General features: G+C 41.6%; 1 protein-coding gene across 1 annotated transcript; it reads left to right on the top strand.

Annotated features, from left to right (window-relative positions):
• Positions 1 to 2,269: 2,269 nt before the first annotated feature.
• On the top strand, positions 2,270 to 15,014 carry SLC7A11 (solute carrier family 7 member 11). The gene is made up of 12 exons (XM_078863229.1): positions 2,270 to 2,791; positions 2,963 to 3,089; positions 3,193 to 3,308; positions 3,929 to 4,054; positions 7,051 to 7,150; positions 7,708 to 7,752; positions 8,428 to 8,551; positions 9,877 to 9,980; positions 10,443 to 10,539; positions 10,705 to 10,854; positions 11,916 to 12,093; positions 12,975 to 15,014. Exons 1-12 carry the CDS (start codon positions 2,497 to 2,499, stop codon positions 13,037 to 13,039), a joined length of 1,527 nt encoding a protein of 508 aa, XP_078719355.1. The 5' UTR covers positions 2,270 to 2,496; the 3' UTR covers positions 13,040 to 15,014.
• The last annotated feature ends 5,279 nt before the right edge of the window (positions 15,015 to 20,293 follow it).

The raw sequence follows: 20,293 nt of genomic DNA, 5'->3' as shown, positions 1-20,293 counted from the left end.
AATATTAATAACGGAAAACAGGGCATAGATACAACAATCCACCCTACGTCCTTCCCTGTGGAAGAGATACGTATATGACACTTTAGTCATCTGGCCACATGGTGAGCCAGCACTGAGCCATTTTTCAACCACATCAATTCCATACACCCATTCCGTCTACAGGAAAACCACCCACACGGATTCCTATCTTAAGCCTGACTCCCACCACCATCCGGCCCAGAAGAACTCCCTCATCAAAACACTACACCATAGGGCCCACTGCATCTCTGACCAGCGTCACTTAGCCAGTGAACTATAGCACGTACACCAAGCCCTCAAGATGAATAGATACTCAGACCGCACAATCCGCAAAGCCGTAGCCCCATGGGGAGACAACCATCTGAGGACCCAATCAAAACCATCACCTTGCCATACATAGCAGGTGTTTCCAAAATCTTAAACAAACACAAGATCCAGGTCCGACGATGGAAGCTCATTTCATGCTAATCTCTCTCCCTAATCTCTCTTTTCCTAATCTCCCCCATTAACACAACTGACGTGCTTGCGTCCGGGGATGGAATTCCTTTCCAGCTCAGACCCCGCTTGCTTGCCCATCGCCACATAAATAGCCTCTTGTTGTAACAGCTCTCTCGCTGTGGTTCTTCCTGGTTCAGCAGCTCCACTGCTGGATTATTTTTCCGCCTGAGGACGACTGCTTGTGTTGCGATCGAAACGTCGTGATCTATTATTTTCTCTTTTATTCTCCAATTATGTCACTTTTTCGTTACATAACATGCCCACTCTCTTACATGTGCAGTCAGTCACATTCCTTATGTGCTTGCAGTTTTGTTTCTTTCCAACTCTATTATTGTTTGCTGTATGTGTTTGTTGACTTCTTTGTGAACGTTTTGGGAAAATGTGTGCTGGCATCCGAGTTGCTTGCAGATTGCGACGAGCATCCTTACCAACAATAAACACAATTCCGCCTGTCACATGTGCACGACGAACATCACGTCTGCCAAGTATAATATGTGTTTGGGCTGCTGATGGCAAATGCATAAAATCATAATAAGCCAGGCAATGCCCTTGTACACAATAGTTTTCTCTGTCACAGCTCATTGAAAATGTTATTCTTTCATTTCGATATCTCGAAAACTTCTTTTTTATTTCTAACTACGCTGTTGTCATTAAAGTTGCTTCACGTTTTAACGAGCACTGACTTGCTTGGTGAAGTACGATTATTTCAACCACCCCATGACCAACTCGGCATGGTCGAGAGGTCTCGATCCAACAGTGGATTATTCTTACTACTACATTTTACTGTTTAACAATAAATAATGACGTGATGTAGATTGATAGATTACAGAGAGCGACAAACATTCCATTGTTTTCTGTACCTTTTTTATGAGTGTGGTGAACATTCGATTTAAATTGTGGCATCTTGAATTGCACTTGATGATACGGCTTATGATGTTTCCTAGTCATTTAAAACTTTAATTCTAAATTGTATGTCCTCCATACGCAGCATTGCAGTAACAGCAAGACGGGTGGCCAAGTAGACCACGACAGTAACATTATAATGTAGTTCGTGTCAATTGTGCAGTCTTGTGTGTGTGTGTGTGAGAGGTGATACTGTGTTGTACAGTAATGTGCAGGCTGCGGTGTTAAGCTATTTGACAATTTGTTCCCGAGGGCCAATGAAACTGGCTCCCTTGACGTATTGATTTTGTTGTACACCCAACACTTTTAAGTGGTGTAATGGAAAAAAAATATTGCATCAGCGGTGCACACAAGTTGCGTCATGGCTTCAGTTGACAATTAAGCCTCAGTACTCTTAAATGTCTTCATTTAAAAGCACAACAACTGCATAGTGTACAGATATTCTATAGCCCATTGCAAAGTACTTAACACTATGCTGCGTCTCGTTTATTTAGAATATAATGAATCGTAATAGCCGTTTAGAAGCCACTAGATGTTCAACAGAAAATTACCCCCCCCTACCCATCAAAAGGGATATAATTTAACGTATAAATCCACGCAACGTTGATGGGTTGTCATGTTATACGTTTCCTCATTAACGATAGTACACGATTTCCTGTCTGGACTACGCGTGTTGACTAATGGTTACTCAGCATAAATCTGTGCAAAAAGATGACTCACGGCTATTTTGTCGGCGGCGTTTTTTTTCGTCACAACCAATAAGAAAGTGCTCACTCAACAGCCCGAAGACCGAGAGAGACGCCCAGCGTGTCGAGTCACGGTGCCAACGTTTCATAACAGGGCTGTCGCTTCTTTCGCCGTCAGTCGGAAAAAAGTCACACTCCACCGGCGCTTCGCGTCTTCACTTGCTTATAACTTTAAAAAGTAGCAGAGAGGGCGCGTGTTTAATTTCACGCACACACACGCACGCGCGCGAGTGTTCAATTTCACACACACACACACGCGTCTATCTCTCTACTACTACTTCTTCTTCTTGACACGGTGGCACCCAGCATAGCCTCGGGTGACTTTCAAACGATGAAAAGTAGACCGCTTACGCGGCGCGACGCACGTGAAAATCCGGAGTTGACGAACGCTTTGGAGCGGTTACCCCCCGAGTTGAACGGGGAAGATGCAAACCCTCTGGGGAAAGATGACTCGGACCGAGTGCACCTCAAGAAGAAGATCACCCTCGTGCGTGGCATTTCCATCATCGTGGGCACCATCATCGGCGGTGGGATTTTCATCTCGCCCAAGGGTATCCTGACGAACACCGGCAGTGTGGGCATGTCGCTGGTTGTCTGGGCAGCGTGCGGTGTTCTGTCACTTTTTGGTAAGTGTTACGATTTATCCATTCGTGTGTTTTAGTGTTGCTGTTTTTTGTTTGATTTATCATCTCGTTTAAAGCAAAAGTACAGTTGTTATTTTTTTCGTTGCATTTCACGTTCCTCGTGCATGATTATAATCAAATGCGACTTTCTTAAGATGTGTCTTTATTGGGTAGGTGCATTGTCGTACGCTGAGCTGGGGACTTGCATCAAGAAGTCTGGCGGCCACTACACCTACATCCTTGAAGCATTCGGACCTCTGCCAGCTTTTGTCCGATTGTGGGTCGAACTCATCATCATAAGGTATTGTTGTTTTTCGAAAGGTGCACTTCATCAACCAACCCAGTGGTAAAACGTGGACACATCGACCTTCACTTGTGTTTAATTGCCTCTTCTGTCTCCACAGGCCGGCTGCAACGGCTGTAATAGCGCTCACGTTTGGGCAATATATTCTGCAACCGATGTTTCCTCAGTGCCACGTCCCTCAGTTAGCAGTGAAAATTGTCACTGCCCTCGCTATCTGTAAGTACCAATTCATTGCATTAAATTGTAAATACAGTATTTGCATATAAGCAACATTTGTAGGATATCAATGTTAGTGTACACTTCGCTTGTCACGGAGTATAGTATAAAGCTAAAAACATGTTTTGAAATATAAGGTAATAAGCTAAAATGTGTTAAGCACAACTTTAGTACAACTTAACACAGCACTCTAATCCTGATTGATGTCATAACGTTCCTTAAATATGTATAATATTAAAGTCGCATTGTTAACATTAAATCAAGCATTCGAATCCTTTATGAGATAATAGTGATGATTTGCAACCACAGGACAACTCATTACTCACGACTCCTGTTATCCGCATCAGCGGAAGGGCCCGTAAAAACTATTACCTGTGGCCCTATTCTTCCTATTATCCGCAGGTATCTGGAATTTCCAATTCTGCTTTTTGGATTGGCTTTGTATTCGTTATATCTGCGATTATCCGCAACTCTTTCCCCCACAGATAAGTGGCGTTAACCCGCGGATAACCTGGTGGATGATTGAATCCGTGCCATTGGTGACATTCAATGAAATTAGTTCTCCTATACCAGCATGTAAGGATTGTGATGTTCTATACAGTATCTCTATCTCCCTCCAGCACTGGTGATGTTCATAAACAGCGCAAGCGTCTCGTGGACAGCGAGACTTCAGACTTTTCTCACATTCTCCAAGCTCGCTGCCGTTGGAATCATAATCATACCGGGCATCATACACTTAGCCAAAGGTATGCCGACAAATATACCAAATCGAGCACCGATTTTACTGAGAAGCACCGCGCATTCGTAGCCCGGCATGGTTGTCCACATGATCTTTCTGGCTGACTTTCCATCACGGCCTGTTATGCCCCTGGTGCAATAAACGGACTGACTCAGGAGGCTGCGCAGAGAGAGCTGAGGAGTGCATACAACATGGCTTTTGATGTAATGTAGGCTGCTGAAGTTTGAACAGCTCTGCCCAGTGGTGATCAGTCCGTGGAAATCTACAGGACTGCTCGGGTTCCTAAAGCTCAATATTTACCATTTGTGGATTATCAAAGCACATTTTTAAAGAAAGAAAATAAATAAGCATTCGTGTGTTTTTGTTGCAGTTGTTATCCTAAATAATGTATTAATAGCTCAACAAAAATATTTAAAATGTGTGGCCTTTGCGGGTTTGTGCTGATGCGCTTTTTTTTTGTTATCGAGGTCACTGAGTACAGACCCGAATGCCCCAAATGTCAAGTGGCTACCAACAAACCATCATTATGCATTGTTTCATAGATGAGAGGTTAATACGTTTATTGAATTGAGCAAGGTTATAAGAGCTTTGTAAAAGTGAGGATGAAATGGAATTTCCGAAACGGAGCAAGTATGAGGAAATAAGTGGGAAAGACAAAAAGGTTTTTGTCTCTGTAAATATGGTGGTTAGACATAACATGGAGGAGGCATAAGAGGTCTGTTCAACTGAGTCCTCAACATGGGCAGACCGATCAATGAGTGACGTTCATGGGAACCGGAGTCATGGTCGTGTAGAGTGGCAAAGGAGAGTTGATAAAAGGGTGACTAAACGATGGACCGTTGGGCGAGCAAGTGACTGCATTGATGAGTGTTGAATTCTATCGAGTATAGAGTACTCTGTTACTGGGTGATGAACTCCAGACATAACAATATTCCAATATTTTGTCACATCTGGCCAACGTTGTGCTTTGTATAGTAATAGAATTGTTCAGTTAAAGAAATCTTTGGTGTAGAAAAAAAACCCGCCAAGCTTCTTCCATTCCTCCTTAGCCAGATAACACCTTTAAATTTATGCACACGAGATAAAAATCTGGCATCAGGCGAAATGGAAAAAATGTTAATTGCATTGCTTTTAGCGATTAAGAACACAAGTGGTGTAACTTAATGCGTGTTTCTCAAGCTCGGAAGCATAACCAACGGGAAAAACCTGGCGATGCTGTTCGAAGGCACCTCACGTGAAGCCAGCACCTGCTGTGTTTGCTGAACAATAAATAAAATATCCCCTCTCATTGGGGGGTCAGTGACATGCTGCGTTGTGTGCCCACATGGGGAGCGGTCGTGTAGCTGTTAGGCCAATACCAGTGACGGCTATATGAACCAGTCCTGAGCCTACACTAGGTTGACTCAGCCTTAAATGATTACCTGCTGCGGTGCGTAAACATTGTCACTCGGGAGACAAAGACGTTCGGGCGTGGTGTTGGCCACCCACCCCCTCGTGTGCTACTGGCTAACAGCACTTGCCCCAACTGCCTGTTAAAGGCGATACATGTGATCTTTGCCTCGTGTGTCCACGTGACCACAAACATAATGGCAAATAAACCGATTACTTTAAGAAGGAATACAATCACAAGGCGGCGCGTCTTCACTATCGTGCAAAAAGTAGGTAAATAATTACATTTGAGACAAGTTTACATGCGTTTTGTATTTTCCACGTTTTTAGTTTTATACAGGCCACCCCCTCGACGCGCCCCGCTCCCCACCCATCCCGAGTTATCGAGATTTGTAAAAATAAAAAATCGCACACGCGAAATAATACATCCCCCATACGCAAATGCACGGTGATCGTTGGTGACTGCACAGTCCTTGTGTTGGCGACGCCTACTGAGGACAACACGAGCCCACCATTGCATTTGTCCAGGAACTACTGATGGGATCTTTTCTCTTGTATCGTACACAAAGGCTCAGTGGCGTGGGGTTTTTTCTTCTTCTTTTATTTGTACACGTTTCTGTGTTTGCTTGAACTTGTGGTCTTCCGGCACAACGGCCTTTGTCTCTCCAACACACCGGTGTGCTGTACTAGTAACGAAATGTCGCGTTCTTTTTACGTGACAAACCTTACTAAATGGCTGTGTCGGGTAGTGGCGTGTTTAAGGACACATTTATATATTTATGCAATCTAACCCCCCCCAAAAAACTGTTATTATGGACCTTTGTCTCCATACTGCTGATACTGACCACACAAATTGGACCATTGACTCATTTACCTCAAGGGATGGGGGGGGGGGTAATAAGCGTGGATAAATGTGACCATAGTGAAAGTTTCTGTGTGCCACACACACAGAATTAAAATTCCCCAGCAATGTGTCGCCAATATGTAACAGTCATGTAAGATATAAAATAAAATAAATTATAAATTTTTAAAATAAAAGCAAAAAACCACGACGTTTCGATTGCAACGCAAGCGCTTGTTTTTATTTAAAAAATATATATATCTACGTGACTTTACCGAAAGAATTGAGAATATTAATTTCTGCAGTCACGAAATTTTTAGGTCAAAATATGTAACAGGTGTGGTCATTGCGGTGAGAAGTGGCGCTTATATTGGCGCCAGCTAGTGCCGTGCTCGTCGAAATAACAACAAGATCGTGGGCCCGAGTTACACACATACATACAGGTACTGCAAGAGCAAGTTCCGGTACTTAGCACTCATACCAGTACCTTCATGTTAATTGAATTAACCAGTGGTGTGGTGTTAACCAACTTACTGGTTACCTTAGTCTCTGCAGGACTGATGTTTACACGTTTACACTAGGCAGTCAACTAAAATAGTCCGATAATGGATTATTTAGACACCGCTTGCTTACCACTGACTTTGTCCGTGGCAAGGAATCAAATTCAGATTTGTTGGGAGCGTCAACCACTGCACCCCACCCGCAACAATACACAGCACAACCATTTGTACCATCGGGCAGATCTGAGCAGAATGTGTGATTTTCCTCTGCAGGCAACACAGAACATTTCCAAGATTCCTTTGTCGGAAAGGAGGTGGGGTTGATGGGGCTTCCACTGGCGTTTTACTCTGGCATGTACGCCTACTCTGGCTGGTGAGGCTCACGCATGAACATCGCCAGAGGTCCATATGACCCCACACAATTCGAGTCCAATAACTGCTAAAAGTCTATAGAAGGGAAATAATAAAATTAAAATCAAACATATTATTTTATTATTTCTTTTCTACGTGACTTTACCGAAAGAACCAAAAAAATGAATCCCTGCAGTCACGAAAGCTTTAAATCGAAAGTTTCTTACCTGTTTACCCAGGAAAGCCTCAAGACTTTATTTCACGAGTGTCCTGCCAAAAATATTTGTTTTGCATCAGGGGTGATGTCGCTGTCATGCCATTTGTGTGATTTGCAGATTATGTTTCAGTATTGGGATGTTTGGCCAATACAGGTTGCATTGTTTCTTTTAAGCTACGGGCGCAAACTGGAGAACTCAGATGAATCCCATGCAAAAGAGGGGGGTCGAACATACACAGAAAGGCACCCAATTCTGTAATCTAACCCAGGCCATGTTTTTTTGTGGTGAGGCGCGAGGATTTACCACTGTGCCACACTGCCACCATTGTCCAGACATTGATGTGTGTGTGTGTGTTTTTTAGGTTTTATATGAACTTTGTAACAGAGGAAGTGGACAATCCAGAGAGGTGAGATTGTGTAATGGTCACAACACTCTGCAGTGTGCCATAAGACAGGGAAAAAACTACAGTACACAGCAGTTACTTTGTATATAATGTGTGACCAAATAGAGGAGCGGGCATTTTATTTATTTATTTCATATATCTGTCTTTCTACATAACATATAAGAGTATGTATTTACACTTCAACCTCATCGCCTCGAGAGAGTGCATACTTTCAGCCACATTGGCTCAATACTAGAAAACTCTGGACTAGATTTGATATACCATGCAGAATGCAAGCATGACTGCTGAGTTTGCTTGTGTTGAACCAATGCTGTTGAAATTAAGCACTCCCAGAAGGCCTTGTGGTTGACAGGAAGTGTTGAAAAAAACCTGTTTTCTATCTCGAGCGACAAATATTTTTTTATATATAACCTGCACAACAATGCAAACGGTAATTATATGCTATGCATAATGGAAAGCGTGCAATTTAATAATGTGATCATCAGTTAATTTACTATATAATTGTATTTGTCAGTATACATAAAACAATACTGTTCCCATAGTACATCTTGCTTTGTGTTTCCCTGTTTTTTTGTGTCTGCTATCCTAGTTACATCGTGAATAACAACCAACAACGATGAACTTGCATTGAGTGTATCTGCCAATGTTTTATTAATTGTTGTTGTTTTTCTGGTTCAGGAACATTCCTCTGGCAATTTGCATTTCTATGGGCATTGTGACCGTAGCATACACGTTCATGAACATGGCTTACTTCGCTGTGATGAGTGGTGCCGAGCTTCTGGCGTCAAAAGCTGTGGCTGTGGTAAGATGACGAGCCCTCCTACAGGATACATAAATGCCAGTCATGGTGATCACTCACGTATGCAATGGTGACTCAAATAAAAAAAAACACATTTACGGTATGGACCTTTGCTTTGAATCACACATGGAACGCCCTCCCTGGTTATTTACATCAAGAGCAACGGAGGAATTACCGCAGTCCTGCACCAATGCAGATAACTTTAATCATTAAAGCCGTGGCACATACACAGGTAAAAAAAACATGCGTTTATAAATAAGTATTTTCACTAGAATGCGTGATACAAATGTACCTATTAATTTATCATTAGAAGTGTACACTAGATTTAAAGCCCTTAATTAAATACATATCCAACATAGTTAAGCTTAGTAAGTAGACTGATTTTGCAAATATCACAGATATTTTGTTGAATAAAATTTTTGGATCGTGAATACCCGAAAATCAAGAATTTCCAAACGTATTTCCATTCACCTTGTCTCAAGGAAGGATAACTTAAAATATAAGCGCTGCTCTTAAAACATTTCCTTGAGGACTGCAGCTTAAACTGATTGGCTTTTTAAAATGTAGGGGTTTATTTCCCTCTCAATAACTTTGCGTGCTGTACGTTGTGTCCTCCGTGTAATTGCATGTCATTAGGCAGCACTGTTTGTGTCGGTGTTCTCATCGGGGCCTTTGGAACACAACTCAAAAAAAGTCATTGTTGCCACGTTGCACAATGGCATTTTGCCTTTGTGCAATCCACGTAATAGTCACACACCCTTTGGCCACACAAACGTCCAAGTGATTTCAATTGAATGTAGGTGCGCAAAGTATGCGGTGTTACTTGTTTGAATGCATGGACAGAGTCGTAATATTAGGTCCTGGGCAAATGCACAGTGTCTTTTGACCAACATTACTTGTTCCAACTCGGTTTTAGTCAATGATGCGCAGCAAGTCTTATTGGTTTTATAAGGCGGCCAAGACTTTTTTTTGTTGTGTGGGGAAACAGAAGAGTTACTCTTTTGTAATGTAGTTTAATGGCTGTATTGATTGTGTTTTCACACGGTTCGAGTCTAGAGGAAATGTTCTCAGAATGTTAACTGCTACTGTGTTCGGATTGTCATCGTCATCAGTCATGGCCAATCCACTGCTGGATGATGTCCTCTCAAAGCTGCCTATATACACAGCGATATGGTGCATACATTAAAGCATCACATTAAGTGAAACGAAAGCATCTGAAATCACAGAATCCTACATTGCTGTTAAACAAAGCAAATATTTAATAAAGATGCAATGCTGCACGAATGTCAGCAATGGTGATAAGAGATGTATTTTTCTCTGTATTGCAGACATTTGCGGAACGTCTTCTGGGGAATTTTTCCATCACCGTTCCAGTGTTCGTAGCTTTGTCCTGCCTGGGATCCTTAAATGGAGGAGTCTTTGCAATAGCAAGGTAACATATTTAATAAAATGTGTTCCCCAGTGTACAATAACACTTAAATTATGACTCATGTCACAATGTTGCCGTTGTGTAATAGTTAACAGAATGGACTTACAATACGGAGGTTGCCGGTTCAAGCACGTAAACCACGGTCAGACGATTGTTAAGCCATGTGTAGTGTGGTGGGGTAAAATGTAGGAACTTCCACAAGATCGTCTGGCGAGCTTGGAAGATGAGGCCAAATACCCTTGGTCGTGCTACTTCTGGCAAAAGTAGCACAATCAATCAAATCCAGGACTACGTCTTTAGCTCGATGCCTCGTGTCCTTTTGTACGCCAGCAAAAGCGTATTATTGCCATGTGTTTTTGGCCAACGTTTATACAAACCCCGTCGAATATGAATATGCGGTGCCACAATTTTGCAATACTTTAGCCCAAGTTATTAATCACTACTATGCAATTTGGAAACTTTCAGGATGTTTTTCGTGGCATCACGAGAGGGCCACCTTCCACACATCTTGTCCATGATCCATGTTCGGAAACACACTCCGCTGCCTGCCGTGATCATTCTGGTAAATTCACATTCTCAGGCAAACAGCCACGCCACACAAATTATGTAAGCGCACTTGGCCAGTACATGACATGTTTCCTTAATCTGCACCTGCCAAGGCTTATGTTCATTATGGTTTAAGGGAAATGACCTACTTTATTCTGACCGACATTTTATGTTTTTGCAGTACCCGTTGACGATGCTGATGCTGTTCGTTGGAGACATCTACAGCCTGCTAAATTTCTTCAGCTTTGCACGCTGGCTTTTCATTGCAATGACTGTGAGCGGGCTGGTGTACATGCGCTTCACACGTCCACACATGCATCGTCCATTCAAGGCAAGTGCCGCCCGCTACAGCACGATGATTAGCCGGACAGTGGTGGCGCATTTCTGTAAGCCAGCAATATGGTAGCAGCCAGGGTTGGTGGATCAGACAAATGACAAATATTGCGAATTTCACCTTCCCTTGGGCATCAAGGTGCCATATGCTAGATTGCCAGCAGAATGCAGTCCACCAAAGAGTGGACTAATATCATCTGTCTCTTTTGTATGGGATAGAGTGTTGTCCCTTAGTATGTGTGGGGTTTTTTTTTCCATGTGCTCCGGTCTTCTTCCCACATATGTAACATCTTAATATACTGTATAGAGGACTGCATAGCTTGTCTGTTGTTCCTCTGCAATTGTGAGCTGCAATTTGCATGATGACGTTATATAAAACTAATCATTAAATTGTTTTCTACTAATATTATTATAAGAAGCCTAGGCCTAGTAGGAGTGTTCAGTACACTGGCCACTGGTGATTTAATCTACACAAGCATAGCTTTCTGCAGCTGTGAAGTGAAAATACATTGACATTATTTTCCGCATCAGACCACAACTTGCCAGTGGTATACATGACATTCCACATTTGGAAATCACCGACAACTACATAAAAAAACCCAACTAACTTCTCCGAGCTTCCTCAATAATTATGGCCATCCCAGTCTAACCAAATATGTACATTTAGCTAGAGTGCTTATGTCAGTTAAATTTTATGATTTCTGCACTGATAATTAAGGTGTATATATATATATATATGGCCAGTATGGAAGAGTAGGCCATTGTGCCCTGTACAGTGAGTCTTTCTAGAACCCTCCATTCAAGGCCCTTCCACGTGGAGTGACATGCAGAAGAATGTACGCTGGCACCTTTTCCTTCGTACTTGGAATTCCAAATATGTTCTAAATTTTTTCAGTTTTGCTTTAGTTCTGATTTTTTGTCGTTGATGCAGCAATTCAAATTATTACGTGACATATGAGATGGTGTTAATGACGACTGCTGCGACGTTAATATGAACATGTGATAAATGAAAAATTATGCATTACAGGATGTGATTAATGTGGAATTTCTCATTTGTAGGTGCCCCTGTTCATCCCAGTCTTCTTCTCCCTGTCATGCCTTTTGGTAGTGACTCTGTCTCTATACTCGGACCCGGTTAACAGTGGCATTGGCTGTGCCATTACGCTGAGTGGCGTTCCTGCCTACTACCTCACTGTGGTTTGGGACGGCAAGCCCACTGCAGTCAAGCGTGCCACAGGTCAGCAATTGTTTAGCTCGGGTAACCTCGCTCACTCATTGCGTGCCTCATAAGGTCGTGCTCATTACAACACAAAGTGCTTGCCCCAAGTGAACCACAATACCTTGCTAACCTCGTCAAGGAGCATAAACCATCATGAAAACTCCGGTCACCCTGGCAGTGGCTTTTGGCTAACCGTCGAACAAAAGACGGTCACTGCATCGCGCGCTTTCAGATGCGCTTCTGCGGCGATTTGGAACACTCTTCCTTCCGATTAGGAAGCCTTATTCAGAACTGCTTTTTGTGTTAATGTTGTTTTTCTTTCCCCCATCACCTCCGATTAGCACAGTTCGCTACGAACTTTGCGAAATAAGTTTAACATAGATACATAGTCCCAAATACGATGACGCCACTACCCCCACGATCTCTTTGTTATCCGTGCTAGTGGCTTCTTATGATTACAGGTTTATGTTAAAATAAATTACTACATAAATTGGGGCACTGCGGTGGCAAGACGTTATCTCCCTCGCCTGGTATGTAGGAGATTGTGGGTTCGACCCCGACCCCGACTCTGACGCCTATATATTTGGAGTTTGTATGTTCTCCCGATGGTCGTGTGGATTTTTCTCTGGGTCCACTGGCTTTGCCCTCCACATTTAGAAACATGCGTTTAGATAATTTGGCGACTTTCTATCCCCACATTTAATAAGCCACTTCAGTGAGCTATCAAGTGTGGCCAGATCACCTCTAAAAGAGAGCTAATGGCCCATTTGGCTCATTGGGTTTTGCCATGTTTCCAGTTTAGGTTTACAGATATAACTAGGATGCCCTTTCAGCTTCTTTGAATACCATTATGTAAAATGTTTTCACGCAAAATGTTACGTGTGTCCTGTGCCTTGCAGACAGGGTGACTCGTGTCCTGCAGCTGATCCTGCAGGTGGCACCACAAGAGGTGGCCACTTACTGACCCATTAAGACTCGATAAAAGGGCTACTTCATTGAAACCGTTTAAGGCACATTATCCTCAGCAGCCGTGATATATCCATTGCTGGATGAAGGTCTTCCCAAGCTGTCACATCTCTCACGGTCTCACAATGCACCAGTTCTGCACACAAGCTGATATCATTCCTCCATCTCTACGATGTACATCTTCTTTTGCGTGATTCCTCTGGCTGCCACTGTTATTAGTCCTTCTAATGATGGATCCGCTCCAAGCCCACTTGTCTTTCTTAACAGTCAATATGACGGCTCTAACATGCATTTGTTCTTAATTCATGTCTTCATTTTCTGTCTCTCAGTGTAATTCCAAACTTGTACCTCTCCCCAAGACTTTTGAACACTTTTCAGCTTTTGTTCTCAATGTATTCACCAATGTCCATGTTTCCAGGTCATATGGACTAGAAACATATACGTTAATGTAAGCTAAGTGCCATGAGGGTATAATAAAAAAAAAAGTGAGTTTTACCAAATTGCACAATTAGAAAAATATATATTTATAAACATATATAAGTGTTGACACGTTTGAAACCTTTAGTTTTGTAATAACATATTTAAGATACTTTACATTTAAATAATTGTGTTCACACTCCATGCCACAAAGAAAGCTCATGCAAGTGCATCTTTGAAGAATGCCAGATTTTCAGAAAAAAAACATTCAAGTGACCCACTCGATGTAGAAAAGCTAGACTTTTGGTCGCAGGTTTCTTTGGAAATTACAACATTTTCTACATTTTTTCAATTTAGATCTATCATGATATAATAGCTACATTCTTAATGGATTTCTGAAATGACTAGGTCAAAACTAATGCCATATTTTGAGACTCACGTGGAGTTTTAAAAACCAATTCGTTCGTTTTAGTTGCATTTTGGATGTCATGGGTTAAACATAATTATTAAATGGGTATATAGCTCATGCATTTCTAACTCCAATTTATTTATCTCAAGAAAACCAATGGTCAGGTGTGGTGGGACTTCTGGAATGCAAACCGTCGCTCACAGACGAGCCTGAGGAAAAGAATGAGAAGTGATTGAAGATGTCCCAGCAAATGGGAGTTTGAAAGCAGAAAGGAATTGGCCGATGATTGACAATTCAGATGTGGTACTTCTTCGGGAGAAAGATGGAGCCATAACAAATGATGGGATGTTTAAATTAGTGGATTAATTTTATGCGCATCTTCATATCTAAAGAATCCTGTAACCTAGGACTCGGAGGAAAAGGAAGATCCAGTTTTCACACTTGAAGAAGTACACACTCCCCTTACACAAATGTATTGTGCCAATATTAAAGTCAATTTACCTACAATAATTATGCATGACAGTGTATAAAATATACACATATATGCTTATGTATTGAATAAATCAAGGATGCTTTGCTACCTGAAGTCACAGCAGCTATTGCACTTACTGTTGTTATTTTCCATCGGATTTTTTAAACCATATTTTAGTTCATATATTTAAGCCACTTTGTTTTTAAGTTAAATGTTGCATGATGGTCCCAGTTAAGTACTGTATTCTGTAAAAAAATTGTTCGCATGTAAATGTGTATCTCAAAATTCCCAGTTGAATTTTGGACACAGATGGAAATGAGGATTGCAGAATGATACATGTGGCTACTGGACAAATCACAGTAATATCAGGCCAGTCACATACACATAAATCCGTGCTCATGCTGCACTAAAGATAATTTATTGCAATATTTACATGAGAGTATCTTCCAAAGGATGGATTTATTTGCCCTGAATAAGCATTTGTATGCATAATCACTCCACATTGCCAGTAATTACCAATAAACTGCAATAACATAACATGCAAAACATTACTTTTCATCAACTTTTGTAGTAACGATGTAAAATGTGAGTAAAATTTGGTATAATTCTGTTGTTTTTAAGACTTGTATGTATTAGCTACAATTGCTACTTTAAATAAACTAAAGACTTTTCAAATATGTGCGCGAGTCAAATAAAATATACACATTTCAGATTGTACGCAAAATACATTAGCTTACTATGAACTCAGTGCTCACCCACGTAGCACACATTTGGCACAGTTCTTCGTTGCTCATTACAGAGAGGGGCTACATCTTTTAAAAAAATTGCTTTTTTAAGCCACCATTATGTTGGCATGTGCAAAGCCTTCATAACATCAATTTGCACTTTAATCTGAAATGCACAAATTAAGTTGATGCTAAATACTGCAAGATTTTTTTTTTCCCTAACGGTACTTTTAGGGTTTGCATGCATATATAACTAACTGTAATCCCTCATAATGAGTGATCTTGTGATTTGTTTCTTGCTGCTTCGGTGTTCCAACTGGCCTGCCATTATAACGGAATGTACAGAAATGTGGCAGGCAGAAGGCGTTCCCATGCCTGCATACAGTACACTATTATTAAATGGGTGTGATGGTTTATGAGATTCCTCCACAGATTTGCACAGCATTAGTTTACGGTGCGCTACACTTGAATCGAGCTGTCAGTTCTTGTCTGCCTGTGATAGCTTTACCACAAAAACAGCATGCGGCTCAGATAGACAGTTCGCTCCATAGCTCTGCCTCTGGCGTAAAAGAAGCGAATCCAGGTCTGGGACAGAATCCAAAGATAGGTCCCCAAGGTTCCAATGTTAGCTATCTAACAACTGGGCACCCCAATTCTAGATATGGTTACATTGAAAAAGCACTGTCGGTTTTTGCAGAAATTGGATTAAAATGTCATTCGCTGATTTAAATTTATACCGAAAAATGATGAACGATGCAACACTAATGATGCCATGGTCTAAACATTTGCCCACTGGACATGCAATCCAGAGGTCACCGATTCGATATTCCAGCGCCACAACTGAATGAGCAAGTTTTCAAAATCCCTCCACCTCTGTCCACTCGGCAGCGTGAATGCTGCATGAGGTGGGGTAAAGTGTTTACATTTCCACCTCTTCAAGATGTCTGGCCTGGGTGGACGAGCAGGCCAAAATGTCTTTCAGAGCTCTCTCTCTCTCTCTATCTGATGGATGCCCTTCTAGTAACAGTGATCATGAGCAAACAACTGCACCTTTACATTTAACAGTATTAATGAGGAAGAAAAATGTGAAAAAAATGGTGAAAAAACGTCGTTACATTGGAATAAAATTTAAAAGTAATGTGTCTATGCCAAGTAATGCAATTTAAAATGCGGAGTTGAAGCACTTTTATTTTCGTGAAAATTCAAAACATACCATTGGTGTTTTGCTAAAATTGGTAAAGAAAAATATGGTTTTGGGATAAATCGTACATGCCTTATAAATGATGCAAAATCTATGAAAAAGGTGGAATCATAAAACTTTAACAAGAATAATAATAATAAAACCTATATGCATTGTCATTTTAGCAGAATTCTTTATGCAGTTTATACATTTAAAATAATATATACAGCCACATTATATATAGAGATCAGTAAAGAAAATATAATTTTCAGTCTGGTCAGCAATTTACTTAAATCGCTTTTGATTTATCTTCAAAAGTATACAGCACATCAATACCATGAATCTCATTTTATCTGCACCAATGGTATCCACTTATCTGCACCTTTAACAATCCGTGGAAAGGGTCACCCAGAAGTCGCGACACATTCTTATTATTCGCGCAATCATATGAACTGTGGCAATTACAGGTTCCATGTGGCACTAAAAAAACTTTAAAACATCAGATGCGTTTTAATATTTACGGTATTGTTGATGATCACACTGTGTAACAAAAACATGTTTTGTTCCTGGGTAGTAAGTGTTATTTCGAATTGCTTATGCCTCAAAAGTACAGCAAATGGCTATTATTCCCCACAAACTTTGCTTTTGTGACCAGGACAGTGATATTTTGAAATGTACCTATTTCCAATCAGAAAACGTGGTGTGCATTTGTGTCATTCCTTCACGTAAAGTCCTGGTCACAAAAGCAAAGTTTGTGGGGAATAATAGCCATTTTCTGTACTTTTGAGGCATATGCAAATTAAAAATAACACTTAGTACCCAGGAACAAAAATCGTGTACATGCTGTTGCTGGGGTTTGCTACTCCAGCTGATAAATAAGACATCATACTGTTGGTGCTAATGAGGGGCCGTCCATAAATTACGTCACGCGATTTTGGCCGATTTTTGACCTTTCCCTCCCCCCCTCGTCACACGGGGTCACAAAAAGTCAGACCCCCCTCAAATATGACGTCACAAAGCTCTGCACCCCCCCCCCAACCATATTTCCATTATGAAAATAAAACATGCTTCAAATTACTTTCAACTATTGTCATTGTAGTGCGTATTTAATGTGGCGCTGCACTCTGATGTTGTAGGAGAAAACATGCATTAAAAAGGAGGCGTTGGAAAGCTGAAATTTAACTTGAAAATATTCAACGTCTAACTAAAACTGCAGATGTTCAGAATATTATATTTCAATTCTATTATAATTGTAAAATATAAAAAGTCATTATTACTTAATTATAACTATTAAAAAATACTTGAAACTTCGTAGTAGAACGAAGCAAAATGGAGAGTACAATTATAACAATCACATATTCATTCCACAGAATGAAAAGCCCTGGTAGAATCATTAGAATCAAAATGTTTAATAACAATCATTCAAAACATTTACAAAATGTATGCTTCTCCATTCTCCCATGGAGAAGCAAAATGCTCCTTCATGGAATAAATAAAAGGTGACCTTAGTAAATTTAAATCATAATCAGATCGTTAATAATACAAATTAATCAAATTAGTGTTTTTATAACAATTCTATTCCATTAATATTTATTTAAAGTTGCGCATTTTGATGTGACGTCACATTTCTCAACCCCCCCTCGTCACACATCGTCACAAATGGCTGACCCCCCCCCCCACCTTATAGGTGCGTGACGTCATTTATGGACGGCCCCCTATTGCAACCGTGTTGTTTGTACGTTCGCGTGTGCCAACAAGCACATCTTGTGGTTGTTGTTGTTGTTGTTTGACTTGCATCCCACTGGGATTTTTGCACACAGCGTTGGTGTACGGTGTTTTTTCTGCAATATTTTCCTGTCTTTTCTTGGATTTTCTGTTTGCACTTAGTCACATATTCACTTTAAGATGTTTTCTTGCTCATGTTTTTGTTTTTTGTTTGTTACGGTTCAACCCGATTCAAGAGCCGAATGGCTCACAGGGCTATACCTAATAAATGAACTTGAACTTCCATTCCTAAGATTCGTCGCACTAAGGCACACCCCACGTGCGCTATTTTTGCGAGTATATACAATTTTTCGCGTGATAATGGAACGCACTCAACATGCACAACGGCACATCGGTGATGTCCACGCTCAAGTCTCGCCGCGTGCATCTATCTCGTCGTCCACGCGTGCGAGGAGGTCAGTCGGACGGACGCCTCGGTGGTGAATCATTACTGTGCAAGGTGACGGTGTCACAAGGGGCAAGCGTTGGAGTGATGGAGACGCGGGCGCTTCATGTTGACGTGAAATTGAAAAATAAAGAGTGGACACACACACACACACGCACGCGCGCGACAAATGGATGATCGACTCGGCATTCTTTCGAACAATGACAAGGGCGGAAATGATGTCGAATGAGTTATTTGTCGAACGAGATTTTGCCCGACACGGCAATTTCGTAATCCCTGCGTTCGACGAGGTCTGCCTGTACATATGTCGTGAGTTCTTATGGAGACGTTGTCGTCGAGGTACCACGGTTTATTGTAACTAACAGACAACTTCCTTAACAATCGCTCTCTAGGGAGGTACGGCCTCCAGGTTATCACGGACTTATACTCTGCCAACTTAACTCTTAGCCCTCCGGCTAGCAGTGCCCTAGGGGAGGCTATCTGACCCGTCCCAGCCAAGGTACGGGTCCGACCACTGGTCCAAACTCGACCCGGTCACTATGAGACCTCCTTTACCAGTGGCAAAATATAGTAGTAGGTTTGTACCCTTTAAACTGGTACAAAACTAACACCAATGGAGACTAGGCTCTAAGGAAAGCTGTCTCGGGTGTGGACCAATCAACTTCAAGAACAGTGCATATTATTATCATTATCAGAGTTGTTTCTTTTTCTTGGCATTTTGATTACCTGTGTTGTGGTTATTGCAAACATGATGCCTTGTATAAAGGTGTCTGTATTGCACCAGTTTAAAGGGTAAAACCCTACCACTACTCGACCCGGCCCTTACAAGGGCAGCGGGCTCAAGGTCTAAGGGTCGTAGTCTAGCTGCTCTTCAGTCTTCGTAGCACTGCCCCGAACTGCGCTTGGGGTGCCCATTTTATACACCTCCAGCGGACCCTCCGACCCTGGTACCGCCCCCTTTCTGGAACTTTCCAGAAGATCCTGGAAGGGCCCCCTCCCAGCCCCCCACCTGGGGTAGTGGTGGGGAACCCCGCCTCTCTTTGGTCCGGCTCCATGACTCCATCTCTATCCCCTTTGTACTCGCTGGCACACCCTACCGAGCTCTGGTTGCAACTGCAGGTGAGTGGATACGGCGAACGGCAGGTAAGTGGATACCGGCGGTGTGTGCGTACGCGATCCGACGCTACACATATACAAATCTTGCATTGTCTTTGTCTATGTGACACTTTTAACAAATCTTACACAAACCCACCTGTTTAGTCTCGTTCAAAAGTCCACCTTGCCGAGTTATAGGCACAAAACACGCGCACATACACACACATGTGTATGTAGACTAGAGCGTTACACACCCCTGCATTCAATAGTGCGTACGTGCATTAGAACATCAAATGATTCCCTGATAGCCTCGAGGATCAACAGTGAACCAAGCAAACGGTGCCACGAGCAATATTTGGCCTTGCAGGAAAGTCATAGGTGAGCATCAGGGTACCATGTGATTGAATGAGGTGAGAACGAGTGATTGAATGAAGGAGGGAAATGCGATCTCAAAAACTTTTGAAACATATTTCACAATCAAGCTCATACTTACTGTATTGTGAAGTTAAAAACTCTGTAATGTAAAGCACTTCTGTAAATTGCAAAATCAAATGGTTTGCTGCTGTCCGCCAGACAGCGGTGTGTGCAAATGAGAAAGTGATGAATTAAGTGAGGAAGGAATGAGACTGACAGGGTTGAGTGAAATGAACTAAATTACTAACTGAACGAGGGAGTAATCACATGAATGACGCATGAGTGAGAATGAGAGAATAATGCATAAATGTAAGAGTAAATGAGGGATTAATGAGTGAATGAGATGCATGATCAACTTTGCATTGACCAT

The sequence above is a fragment of the Lampetra fluviatilis genome, chromosome 15 (genome assembly GCF_964198595.1).
Source record: "Lampetra fluviatilis chromosome 15, kcLamFluv1.1, whole genome shotgun sequence".
Taxonomy (NCBI): Eukaryota; Metazoa; Chordata; class Hyperoartia; order Petromyzontiformes; family Petromyzontidae; genus Lampetra; species Lampetra fluviatilis.
This window is presented reverse-complemented; position numbering and strand designations above follow the sequence as displayed.